We start from the raw sequence: 13,158 nt of genomic DNA, 5'->3' as shown, positions 1-13,158 counted from the left end.
TTACAGATGTACTTGTTGACAGTCTGGGTGGGATGAGTTTTAGAAAACCTGCTTGTTAGCAAATATTCAACGTTAACTTTCTATTTCGTTGTCAGATAACATTACAACTGTTACATAACTGTTACTATTTAACAAAAATATTCTCTTGACCCCCTTTTTAATATCAATTTTAACTTTTCCATTATGAATATTAACGTTACAGGAACCGGTTTATGATGAGAAATGACATGAAAAAGCAGAGGATAAATAAGGTACCATATTGTATATATTATAATAAAGTATATGTCACATGATAATACATATGCCAACATTTTATCAGGAATTCTTTGAAAAGAAGAAAATGCAGAGAAAGATGAAAACCTTAGGAATACCAACCTCTCCTGAAGGAGCCAGCTCTGGAAATATGTACCTGGTGACTTCATTCATAGTAAACCAGATTGCTGCAAAGAAAGAAAACAATGGTGAGTTCAGACAGACATCTATAGATAATGGATAAACACTAATAACATTGAAAAAGGATCCCACCCACAACAATAACTTGGTTTGTTCCAGATCAGCCAAAGATAACTCGCATCGCTGATGATAAGGGAGGACCCAAGTCGATGAGGGAGGGGTCCCTGGAGTTACCCATGAGCCCTGGCTCCCCATCAGTCGTTCTCTTTTGAGAGACAGCCTTTGTACAGGCATGGTTATATATCAAGCAATTATAGAATCATTCTAGGAGGAAACGTCATCTTTAATGACATTCAAGTATTTGTATTAATGGTACTGTACAACTGATCTATTTTAGTGTCCAGGCTGCTAGAAAGAGAAAGCACTGCCTTCCTGATGGATTCAAGTGTAGACAGGTCAGTCACGTTTACTCACACTGATTCGTCTTTTCTGACAACACAAATACATCACCTTACATCACTAGTACTCTTTTTACCATATTTCTGAACCTACAGACACAGTAAGCTTTATGGAAATGATGACTCAACCTTGTGACATTTGGGTGGTTCATTGATTGTTGCTCTCAGATCTCACCAGGGCTGGAGTCAAACATGTCAGACACCAGTACGTCAGACTACCAGCAACACATCCAGGAGAAGGGGCTCACCCTGAGCATCGTCGTCAGTCTACTCAGGGGCAGGCCTGTTCTCCCTCCAACAGAGAGCACAGGTCCAGCCAAAGCCACACTGCTCCCCTAGGCCACCCTGGGATATCTCCACCTCAGAGCAACCACAGGTATTCATTCAAATACTTTCATAGTAACAGTATTCTTTAATTTGGAATGGATTTAACCTCACCTCTACCCCACAAACACATGCAACAAAGACAAATGAGTGTGCATTCATTCCACTATATTAACAGTTTTGTAAAGTAAAGAAAAAGTATAACTGAAACCTAATGGATATTTGATTTTGTAGTTTGACCTTTCTCTCAGCCAGGAGGAAGGAGAGAGTGTGCCTCGTGGGCCACATCCCCCCCCCCCCCCCCCTGATATCCATTGCTGTATTGATTACATCTGTGAAGATAGTTAATATTTCCATAACTTGTGCAGTGACTAATGGGGTATGCATCTGCCTACCCAGTAGCACAGAGACCAGAGACCATGCCATGCACATAGTGGGGTTCTCTATCCACCAATTGGAGGGCAAAGACCACACCTTGGAGTTCTTTCTCAAAAATCAGACAATGGAGTTCTCTGTCAACCAAATAGATAGTGAAGAGCAACACAACACTATGAGACATGTTTTTGCAGAAAGTTTGTCAACCTCTACTGACATACAGTACCAGCCAAAGATTTGGACACACCTACTCATTCCATGTTTTTTCTTTACTTTTACATTGCAGAATAATAGTGAAGACATCAAAACTATGAAATATCACATATGGAATCATGTAGTAACCAAAAAAGTGTTAAACAAATATTTGAAATTCTTCAAAGGAGCCACCCTTTGCCTTGATGACAGCTTTGCACACTCTTGGTATTCTCTCAACCAGCTTCACCATATGCGTTATTTCATAGTTTTGGTGTCTACACTATTATTCTACAATGTATAAAATAGTAAAAATAAAGAAAAACCCTTGAATGAGTAAGTGTGTCCAAGCTTTTGACTGGTACTGTATGTACGTCAATTCATCCCAGCAGCTAATTCTAAGAAGGGTATGCCTAAGATATATCTCAAGGAAGAAGTACCGACAACGTCTACCAGAGATGTGAATGAATCACAGAGCCGAGGCCCTGAACCTGATTTCTTGAGGTAATTACAGGCAGCAGCTTTACGATATAATACAGTACCATTTAGCAGACGGTTTTATCCAAAGCGACTTAGAGTCATGCGTGCAAACATTTTACATACGGGTGATACTGGAAATTGAACCCACTATCCTGGTGTTGCAAGTACCATGCTTTACCAACTGAGCCACAGGACCTGATTAGGGTATGATAATAGGTAAAGGTAAGGGGACATGTGTTAATATGGTGAAGGCTAGCCTGTTTCATTGTTACGTCTGTATTCCAACAGGTTTCCAACTGCACTGATGTCAGCTCATGTAAGTTTCCGCACTATATTCAAAATCATCTGCTGTTCACCATCTGTCTGACACTGATAGTCCGAGTCCCAAATGGCACCCTATCCCCTATATCGTGCCACATGAGGAATAATAGGGGGTCATTTGGGACGCAGCCTGGTGGAGACTTACCTGCAGACGTGTCTTCAGCTTGTCCTGGAAACACTCATCATGGTCCTAAGGAATGCTGTGAATGATCGCCCAGTTACTCTCCAAGAGGAGGTTGCTTTAGTTCACACTTTGATGATGACGTAAGTAAACAACAGATAATACCATTTACATCTGCTTTGGTTAATGTACTGTAAGGGGATGCTTTGATTTCCCATAGATCACATAGGCCTACCATGACTGACTTGTAATTCATTATTTCTAACACTACATTTAGTTGCTCTTATAAGTCTGCGTAATTACTGTTTAATAACATGTTACATAGTTATGCGCTTTGCATTTACATGGCAATATCAACATATTTCTTAGCCTGAGTCCCAGATCTGTTTGTGCTGTCTTGTCAACTCCATTGCTGTCACATAGTGTGACAATGGCAGCAATGGAGTTGACAAGACAGCACAAACAGCTCTGGGACTCAGGCTACATATTTTCATAGTAATCTTTAAATGTCATATCAGGAGGTGGAGGATTATCACCAGTGTCAACATGGTGGATCCTCTAAGTCACATTCAGAGAGGTCCTGTATTGAAGAGATCCCTGTCCTCAGCCAGGCCTCATCACATTGGAACACACAACAACGGGGTCACCCTCAGTCTCAACCCAGACCTTACACCCCACCCACTAGGCCTCAATGCACAGGGAACTGTGGAAACGACCAGAGAGATCATAAAGACCAGAGAGCGTTGGAGAGCTCCGGCTACACTGAGAGACGGTCAGGCTGTGTAGTTACAGATGACAGTAACAGCCAGGTTAGGGTTATAGGCGATCAGTATGTCCCACCTCGTCCTCTGTCTGAATCACAGAGCTCTGAGGTCCACCAACAAAAAATGGCAGCCACCAGAACATAAGAAACACGAGAAATGGGGACACAGACTGTCACCAACATCACCTCGAAATGTCCAACATCGGATGTTTCAACTCAGTGCAGTTTCTGGACTTGAGTGTAAAGAGAACAACCTTGTGGACTCTGAATCCCACAACAATTCTGCTTACAGTGTCATACCGACCCCAACCACCAGAAGGCAGGCCAGTCACAGAGATGAGTCTATGAGACAGCAGACAGACAGAGCATTGTCAGACAGATCTAGGAGGGAGGGAGAAGAGCACACGCCCTGGAGAAAATCAACAGCCAGAGAGCTCAAGGCTGGACCTGGGCACCACCCATCAATCATCCCTTTAAACAAGTGTCGTAACACTAACACTGAGAGTAGAGTGTATTCAGAGACCCACTACCTCTGTACTAGACGCTCCCCTCGTCACCAATGATGTAAAAGGTATGAATAGCAAATGTTTGATGTATTAACAATTCAGTGTAGCCGAATATAGACAAATCAATGCAAACAACTTCATATGTGGTGTAATTTATCATAGATAATCAATTGAAAGTAAAGCTAGTGAATGGGTGTGTAATAAGCACACGTTATACTGCAATTATATTTACTCTGATCTGTATATGTTGACATTCTTCCGTACAGTTTGTTGCAGTTTTCTTATGGACCAAGATTCATTATGGTGGTATTTTTTGGTATTTTCAGTGGTATTTTGGAAATGGATGTTGCTCCCTAATGATGTTTTGATCCAGACTTGAGAGGTAAGCAGCTGCAGCATAGAGGACAGGAAGAAGAATAAGAGGTGCAGGACCCTGTTCAGAATGTTCCTCTTAGAGAAGACCTTCCAGATGAGAGAGAGGAGAAAAGGAGAGGGAGAGGAGAGGGAGGAGGTCACTGCTGAGAGCATAGTTAACAGGCTTTCAGAGGAGGTTGAGACACTTCAGGAAATAGCAGACATTCTGCTCATGCTGAAGCAGAGGAAAAGGATTAGTGAAACGTGAAGGAGAGGAGAGAGGTGGGGAGGACAGGAAAAATCCCGAAGTATCCCTTTAAGAGTTGTGAACAACACTAGCAACTACATCCCTTTACCACAGGATCTGTTTCTGCATATTTAAACATTTATAACAATGCCCTTGGGATTCTACATTAAAACGAAAGCTAGACATTGCAAGATAATTACTTTATTTATTTTTCCCCGATACATATTCAAGTGTTCAAGATTCTCATGAATATATTTACTTTGATAGAATATAAATTCTAGCAAAACATTTACAGCAACAATAATCAAATGTATACTATACAGCGCTGGATAAATATTTGTTTTAAATCTTCACTAGTTCTTCATAACCTAGAATAGAAACACTGCATTTAATTTGTTTTCACATAGAAAAAATTGCAACCGTTCACCATAAACACATTGGATGACCCCATTTAGGAATTAAAGCAAAGAAGGCAATATAATAATAACACAATGGGTTTGTCAAGCGGTTGTGACCGTCTTAAAATCAAAGTGCATTCTAAAATCACAACACATCAAATAACTTGTTTGACACTATCTCATTTTCATGTTTGTTACATGACGACAATGTTGTCGCCTCTGTGAAGGGGATGTGCAATAAAGTGTTGTTTCTCTAAAAAACTAACTATCTGCGATAATAAAAGCAAAAAGTTATTCTGTCTTCCAGTGAACCCCCATATTAGTCTACCTATAGTATCCTCTCTTTTCTAATCACATTTCTAATCAAATACTCAAATATTCATAATAAATACTCAATAGTCCAATATTGATACTGTTGTTCCAATGAACTGGCAAAACACATCTAGTGATACCTTGAAATGCTGTCATTTCATTTCAGTGTAAAGAAAATCCTATTTGAATTCACAATAGTAGCTATCTATCTTGTTTTGTCACAGACAATAATACACAGACATATTCTCAGCGACGTTATGTTGACCACATTCAACGAGAGTCTGCTACACACATATCTTGTACTCAAGTACTCAACTAAAAACGTGTCACCTTACATAGTTTAACGATATATAAAATGACATTAGCAAGTACAGTACAGTACTCCTCGAACCTTTAGAACACGAGAACCCCAGCTCTTTCACGTGAAGAGTATGCATTGCGATTTGTACGTAAGGCTGTGGAGGAAGACACAACGTAAAAGGGAGACAAAATAAGACATTCTTTCTGACATTGTTTTCCCAAAGAGCAACTATTGTGCGTAACATTAACTGACTAAACTGTCCATTTCAATGTATGGGTATTCTCTCTGATGGACTGAGTAACCCAATGAATAGTCTAGTCTACATTTATCAATAAAAACGTTTGTGCAACTTCTGAAAAAAAAAGAAAAAAGGCTATCATCACGCTGGCTGGCCATATAGTCAACTCCTTCATACATTTCACTTCAGTACAGGCACCGACATCATGGGTAAAATACATTGGAATAAATAACATAATTCATAAGTTTACTAACGACAAAACAGAGACAGGTTGTGTGCTACTGTAGCTTTACAACCAACATGATTAAATAAACTGCAAAGCAAGACTGAACTTCATCATCAGACGGAGACCAGGGTGCATCCCAAATGGCATGCTATTCCCTTTATAGTGCACTACTTTTGACCAAGGCCCATAAGGCTCTAGTTAAAAGTAGTGCACTATATAGGGAATAGGGTGCCATTTGGGACGTAGAGCCCAGGTGTACTACTAGTGTCTGACACCCCATTTGTGATGCTACAGACAAGCTGAGACAATATTATACTGAGTTGTGTTTCATATAGAAAGGCATACTGGTATCAACACTATATATTTCAACCCCTCGCTCTGAATTTAACACTTTTGGTGGACGTTTGGCCTCCTACAATAGGGTTTTGTTGTGAAGAGGTTGTATCTCTAATCATATGGTTTTATTTTACATTTTAGTCATTTAGCAGACACTCTTATCCAGAGCAACTTACAGTAGTGAATGCATATATTTAATACATTTTTTCCCTGTACTGGTCCCCCGTGGGAATCGAACCCACAACCCTGGCATTGCAAACACCATGCTCTACCAACTGAGCCACACAGGACCTTTTATGAGAGGAAAATGGCAATAGTTTTGTTAATCGTAGTTGGTCTGCCTCACATATATGGAAATTCATAATAATGCGACAGATGAACAGTAAAATGGATGTCTAAATGCTGAGGATAAATATGAACGTAATGTATGCTTAATACTTTTCACATGATGGTTTTCAAATCAAAAAGAAGATTATCATCAAACTATAGATGTATCTACAACATTAGATAGGCAAAATCAAATGTGTAAGTAACTCATGTGTTATAAATAGCTACCCTGTCCGTGAAAAAGATGGAGCAATGTAACCTACGTGACTGTGAGGCAAACCAGAGAACAGGACTCAGGGAGGATGCAGATCAGAGGCTGTATGTACATGTACCAAGCTTCCTGTCCATGTAATATTATTTACTATGATCTAAAAGGCTACTAAACTGATCCTAAATCAACACTCCTACTCTGAGTCACTTGATACACACTTTCTGGGATGAGAGAACAGGGACAATATCCAGGGCCAAAGTTACAAACTAGACTGGGCTACTTTAGCCTGGTCCCAGATCTGTTTGTGCTCTTGCCAACTCCATGGCTGTCATCATCAAGCCATTATTTGGCATGACAATGAGTGACAGTGAGTTGGCGTGAAAGCACAAACAGACTGGCACACAGGCTAGGGCTACTCCACGTCGGAGGCATCGTTGTCAGAGAGGTGGTAGTTGCTCCCCTTCACCCTGATGTACTCCACCTGCCGGTCCTCATCAGAGTCCGTGGCCCCGCAGGAGCACAGCTGGTTGTCGAACAGGGACTCAATCTCCTCCAGCCTCCGGCCCTTAGTCTCAGGAAGACAGCCGTAGATGAAGAAGAACCCAAGCAGAGCCAGGCTGGAGTAAAGGAAAAACGCTCCTGGGAAATAACAATCACAACAAATACACAATCAACAACACATCGTCTGTCAGTCATTATTAGGGCCTACAGTTTTTCCCTGACTACAGTATGTGACTTGACCAGGAAAGGCCCAGAGGTTTTCCTGTACTGACAGCAGAGTTCAGTTCTAGTCTGCAACAGTGTACAATTCTGTCAAACACTATCCAGTATCTGCTGCACATTATTACATGCCAGCAAGTAATCAAACATGATGAAACTATATTCATTACACATTGAGCCTATCATAAGATACCTCAAGTCTCTCTAGACTAATCAAATGTCCAACAAAGGTCAGATCCTGTAGTGAAAGCAGGCCTGCTGTTCAGGTTGATTGATCAAGGATGTCCTGTAAGGGGGTATTGATCAGTGATTAGCTGGTCTGTATCGTAGTAGGTGAGGGACTGGGCCACGTGGAGGAAGATGTGTCTGTGTTACCGTAGTAGGTGAGGTTCTGAGCCACATGGAGGAAGGTGAGGGAGACCAGGAAGTTAAACGTCCAGTTGACTCCAGCTGAACAGGCGTTCCCTGTGCTCCGGGCCCACAGGGGGTAAATTTCAGAGTTGATTGTCCACGGCATCGGACCCATACCTGGAAGGAGAGGGATGACACAGGGCATACGATAGCTCTACAGTACACTAACCACCCCTCAGTATGCAAACAATGCTGAATCGAGACATATACAGTAAGCACACAAATCAAACCTTTGAGCAAGTATCCCAAATGACATCAATGCATGGTTAACGCCAAATTTGAAATGAGATATCACATGTTCTAACTCTGCAATTCTTTAGTTAGTAGTTGCCCCACAGTAAAAGTGAAATACAACATAAATTGAATCTCTACATAGATCAGTGTTGTCTCTCTCACCTGGGGCGAAGAAAGCCAGATAGAGAACAAGACCAAGTAGGACTACCCAGGAGTAGGAGGTGGGACAGTAGTTATAGGCCCAGTACGTATGGACTCTCAGCTGGGTCGAGTTGGAACACCTAGAATAACATGGTACAAGACAGTTATTGTATTGTAGCAACAGTAGTTATGGATGGAGGGGTACTATGAGTACAGAATTATAGAAGAACCACTTCTCAAGCCTTCTTCAAGGAGTCTTATTCAACTCCATCCACTAACCCCCGCCATCCCCTTCACAAACGCACAACGCATAAACCCACACACAGAGCGCATTCTATAACTCACCTGCCCCCTGCTGCCCTATGCACAAACACACACTCTCTCCCTCCCCTTAGTGCCTCCTGTAGCTCACCTGCCCCAGGCTGCCTTCTCTGTGGAGGCTGTATTGACAGGTACACAGGATGAGGCGAACAGAGCCGTGCTGTTCTCACGGTAACAGAAGCCACACGCCGGGTCCAGCATACACGGCTCACACAGCCTGGGATCACAGAGGAGGATTGGACAGAGATGTCACAAACAGAGACAAGATCCTTGAGGAGGTATAACGGAACACATTTCCTCTCTGTGAATGGAGAAGATGCTATCTTTAGCTCTTTACTCTGATAACTTGAGGATAATCTACGTGTGTGTGTGAGAGCATGTATTTATGTGTGTGTTATGGCTTCGCATCCATGTGCGTGCATGCGTGAGAGTGTAGTGCGGCGAGCATAGGGCAGACCCATTTCGGAGAGTGTGTTCATTCACAGAGAGAGTAGCTCTAATGACAGAACAGAAGACCCATTCCACCTGCATTAAAGACAAGTCTGTCTTAAATGAGTCTGTCTTGTTTGTTGCAGCTGTGAGTGACGAGAGAGTGCAGGTAAATATACACCTTCCTAATATTGAGTTTCACCCCATTTTGCCCTTATAACAACCTCAATTCGTCGGGGCATGGACTTTACAAGGTATCAAAAGCGTTCCACAGGGATGCTGGTCCATGTTGATTCCAATGCTTCCCACAGTTGTGTCAAGTTGGCTGGATGTCCTTTGGGTGGTGAATCATTCTTGATACACACGGGAAACTGTTGAATGTGAAAACCCCAGGAGGGTTGCAGTTCTTGACACACTGTACCTGGCACCTCCTACCATACCCTGTTCCAAGGCGCTTATGGTGCATTTAGAAAGTATTGAGACCCATTTACTTTTTCCACATTTTGTTACATTACAGACTTATTCTAAAATGGATTAAAAAAAAATCCTCAGCAATCTACACACAATACCCCATAATGAAAAAGTGAAAAAAGGTTTTTAGAAATGTTTGCTAATTTATTAAAATTAAAAAACATACCTTATTTATATAAGTATTCAGACCCTTTGCTATGAGACTTACAATTCAGCTCAGATGCATCCTGTTTCCATTGATCAGCCTTGAGATGTTTCTACAACTTGATTGGAGTCCACCTGTGGTAAATTCAATTGATTGGACATGATTTGGAAAGGCGCACACCTGTCTATATAAGATCCCACAGTTGACAGTGCATGTTAGAGCAAAAACCAAGCCATGAGGTCAAATAAATTTTCTGTAGAGCTCTGAGACAGGATTGTGTCGAGGCACAGATCTGGGGCTGTGAAATGTCTGCAGCATTGATAGTCCCCAAGAACACAGTGGTCTCTATCATTCTTAAATTGAAGAAGTTTGGAACCACCTCTTCCTAGAGCTGGCCGCCCGGCCAAACTGAGCATTCGAGGGAGAAGGGCCTTGGTCAGAGAGGTGACCAAGAACCCAATGGTCACTCTGACAGAGCTCTAGAGTTCCTCTATGGAGATGGGAGAACCTTCCAGCAGCACTCCACCAATCATGCCTTTATGGTAGAGTGGCCAGACGTAAGCCACTCCTCAGTAAAAGGAAGATGACAGCCCGCTCGGAGTTTGCCAAAAGGCACCAAAACAAGATTCTCTGGTCTGATGAAACCGAGATTGAACTCTTTAGCCTGAATGCCAAGTGTCACGTCTAGAGGAAACCTGGCACCATCCCTACGGTGAGGCATGGTGACAGCACCGTGCTGTGGGGATGATTTTCAGCGGCAGGGACTGGGAGACTAGTCAGGATCGAGGGAAAGATGAATGGAGCAAAGTACAGAGAGATCCTTGATGAAACCCTGCTCCAGAGCGCTCAGGACCTCATACCGGGGTGAAGGGTCACCTTCCAACAGGACAACGACCCTAAGCACACAGCCAAGACAACACAGGAGTGGCTTCGGGACAAGTCTCTGAATGTCCTTGATTGGCCCAGCCAGAGCCTGGACTTGAACCCGATCAAACATCTCTGGAGATACCTGAAAATAGCTGCCAGCAACGCTCCCCATCCAACCTGACAGAGCTTGAGAGGATCTGCAGAGATTTCACCTTTATTTAACCAGGTAGGCCAGTTGAGAACAAGTTCTCATTTACAACTGCTACCTGGCCAAGATAAAGCAAAGTAGTGTGACAAAAACAACAACACAGAGTCACACATGGGATAAACAAACGAACAGTCAATAACACAATACAAAAATCTGTAAACAATTTGTGCAAATGAAGTAAGGATGTAAGGCAATAAGTAGGCCATAGTGGCGAAGTAATTACAATTTAGCAATTAAACACTGGAGTGATAGATGTGCAGATGAGGATGTGCAAGTAGAAATACTGGTGCGCAAAAGAGCAGAAAAACAAAAACAAATATAGGATGAGGTAGGTAGTTGGTTGGATGGGCTATTTACAGATGGGCTGTGTACAGTTGCAGCGATCGGTAAGCTACTCTGACAGCCGATGCTTAAAGTTAGTGAGAGAGATATAAGTCTCCAACTTCAGTGATTTTGCAATTCGTTCCATTTATTGGCAGCAGAGAACTGGAAGGAAAAGTGGCCAAAAAGATGTTGGCTTTGGGGATGATCAGTGAATATACCTGCTGGAGCGCGTGCTATGGTGACCAGTGAGCTGAGATAAGGCGGAGCTTTACCTAGCAAAGACTTATAGATGACCTGGAGCCAGTGGGTTTGGCGACGAATATGTAGCGAGGACCAGCCAACGAGAGCATACAGGTCACAGTGGTGGGTAATATATGGGGCTTTGGTGACAAAACGGATGGCACTGTGATAGACTGCATCCAATTTGCTGAGTAGAGTGTTGGAGGCTATTTTGTAAATGACATCGCCGAAGTCAAGGATCGGTAGGATAGTCAGTTTTACGAGGGTATGTTTGGCAGCATGAGTGAAGGAGGCTTTGTTGCGAAATAGGAAGCCGATTCTAGATTTTATTTTGGATTGGAGATGCTTAATATGAGTCTGGAAGGAGAGTTTACAGTCTAGCCAGACACCTAGGTATTTATAGTTGTCCACATATACTAAGTCAGAACCGTCCAGAGTAGTGATGCTAGTCGGGCGGGTGGGTGCGGGCATCGATCGGTTGAAGAGCATGCATTTCATTTTACTAGCATTTAAGAGCACATAAAGAGCAGGCTACAGAAGTGGTGTGGTGTGCCAAGCTTGTAGCATCAGGTGTGCCAAGCTTGAAGCATCATACCCAAGAAGACTCAATGCTGTAATCTCTGCCAAAGGTGCTTCAACAAAGTACTGAGTAAAGGGTCTGAATACTTATGTAAATGTGATATATCCGGTTATAACTTGTGTCCTCCCCTTCATCAACACTGATTGAAGTGTGACATCAATAAGGGATCATAGCTTTCACCTGGATTCACCTGGTCAGTCTATGTCATGGAAAGAGCAGGTGTTCCTGTTTTGTACACTCAGTCTACATGCCGGTGTGTAAATTAGTACAGAGAGTGGCACAGTCTTTCAGAAGGCAGACAGGGTCTCTTTCTCTTTCTCGTTCACTCTATCTATCTCTCTACATCATTTCTATGAACAGAGACCCAACCCCTGTTGCACTGTCGCAAATGGAATCTGTTGCTGCAGTTAAAATGAACCCCTGATAGAATAAAAAAACGCACAGAGCAGAGAGATTGGAATAATCTGCTAGGTAAGTGTTCAGAAACATGTACAGCATGTACAATTAGATCGCATAATAACATGAATTTAGTCCTAGATGGAAGAACAGGAAAATGTATTAAGAAACAAACCCACACACTCTATTGGTCCTGTAAAATGTTCATTTGTATTTGTATTTATTATGGATCCCCATTAGTTGCTGCAAAGTCAGCAGCTACTCTTCCAGGAGTCCAGAAAAAACAAGGCAGTTATACATTTTAAAAACATTACAATACATTCATAAGAGATTCCACAACATATTAAGTGTGTGCCCTCAGGCCCCTACTCTACAACCACGTATCTATAATGTGTGTGTATAGTGCGTATGTTATCATGTGTTTGTATGCATGTGTCTATGTTTGTGTTGCTTCACAGTCCCTATTGTTCCATAAGGTGTATTTGTAACCAGTTTTTGTATTTCATTTTACTGCTTGCATGAGTTACTTGATGTAGAATAGAGTTCCATGTAATATTGTGCGCCTCCCATAGTCTGTTCTGGAATTGGGGACAGTAAAGAGACCTCTGGTGGCATGTCTTGTGGGGTATGCATTGGTGCATTCAACATGTCAATACCTCTCACAAATACAAGTAGTGATGAAGTCAATCTCTCCTCAACATTGAGCCAGGAGAGATTGGCATGTATATTATTAACGTTAGCTCTCTGTGTACATCCAAGGGCCAGCCATGCTGAGCCAACCACTGACT

At 42.3% G+C, this 13,158-nt stretch overlaps 1 protein-coding gene and 1 long non-coding RNA gene across 2 annotated transcripts in view; one reads left to right on the top strand and one right to left on the bottom strand.

The window, feature by feature from the left end:
• Positions 1–2,091: 2,091 nt before the first annotated feature.
• LOC115180328 (uncharacterized) lies at positions 2,092–4,530 on the top strand. Its single transcript, XR_003873057.1, has 4 exons — positions 2,092–2,246; positions 2,511–2,538; positions 2,707–2,807; positions 3,183–4,530. It is a non-coding gene; the product is annotated as an uncharacterized LOC115180328 (long non-coding RNA).
• A 1,683-nt stretch (positions 4,531–6,213) lies between these two features.
• The window catches only part of LOC115180327 (proton myo-inositol cotransporter), a 76,906-nt gene continuing 69,961 nt past the window's right edge, over positions 6,214–13,158 (bottom strand). The window contains exons 7-10 of the mRNA XM_029742337.1: positions 8,802–8,927; positions 8,411–8,529; positions 7,979–8,131; positions 6,214–7,522 (exon numbers count right to left, since the gene is read on the bottom strand). Coding sequence (XP_029598197.1) covers positions 7,296–7,522; positions 7,979–8,131; positions 8,411–8,529; positions 8,802–8,927 — 625 coding nt within the window. The 3' untranslated portion in view covers positions 6,214–7,295. The remainder of the gene's footprint in view (positions 7,523–7,978; positions 8,132–8,410; positions 8,530–8,801; positions 8,928–13,158) is intronic.

This window comes from Salmo trutta, chromosome 40 (genome assembly GCF_901001165.1).
Source record: "Salmo trutta chromosome 40, fSalTru1.1, whole genome shotgun sequence".
Classification (NCBI taxonomy): Eukaryota; Metazoa; Chordata; class Actinopteri; order Salmoniformes; family Salmonidae; genus Salmo; species Salmo trutta.
The sequence above is the reverse complement of the archived record's forward strand: the minus strand, read 5'-3'. Positions and strand labels throughout refer to the sequence as shown.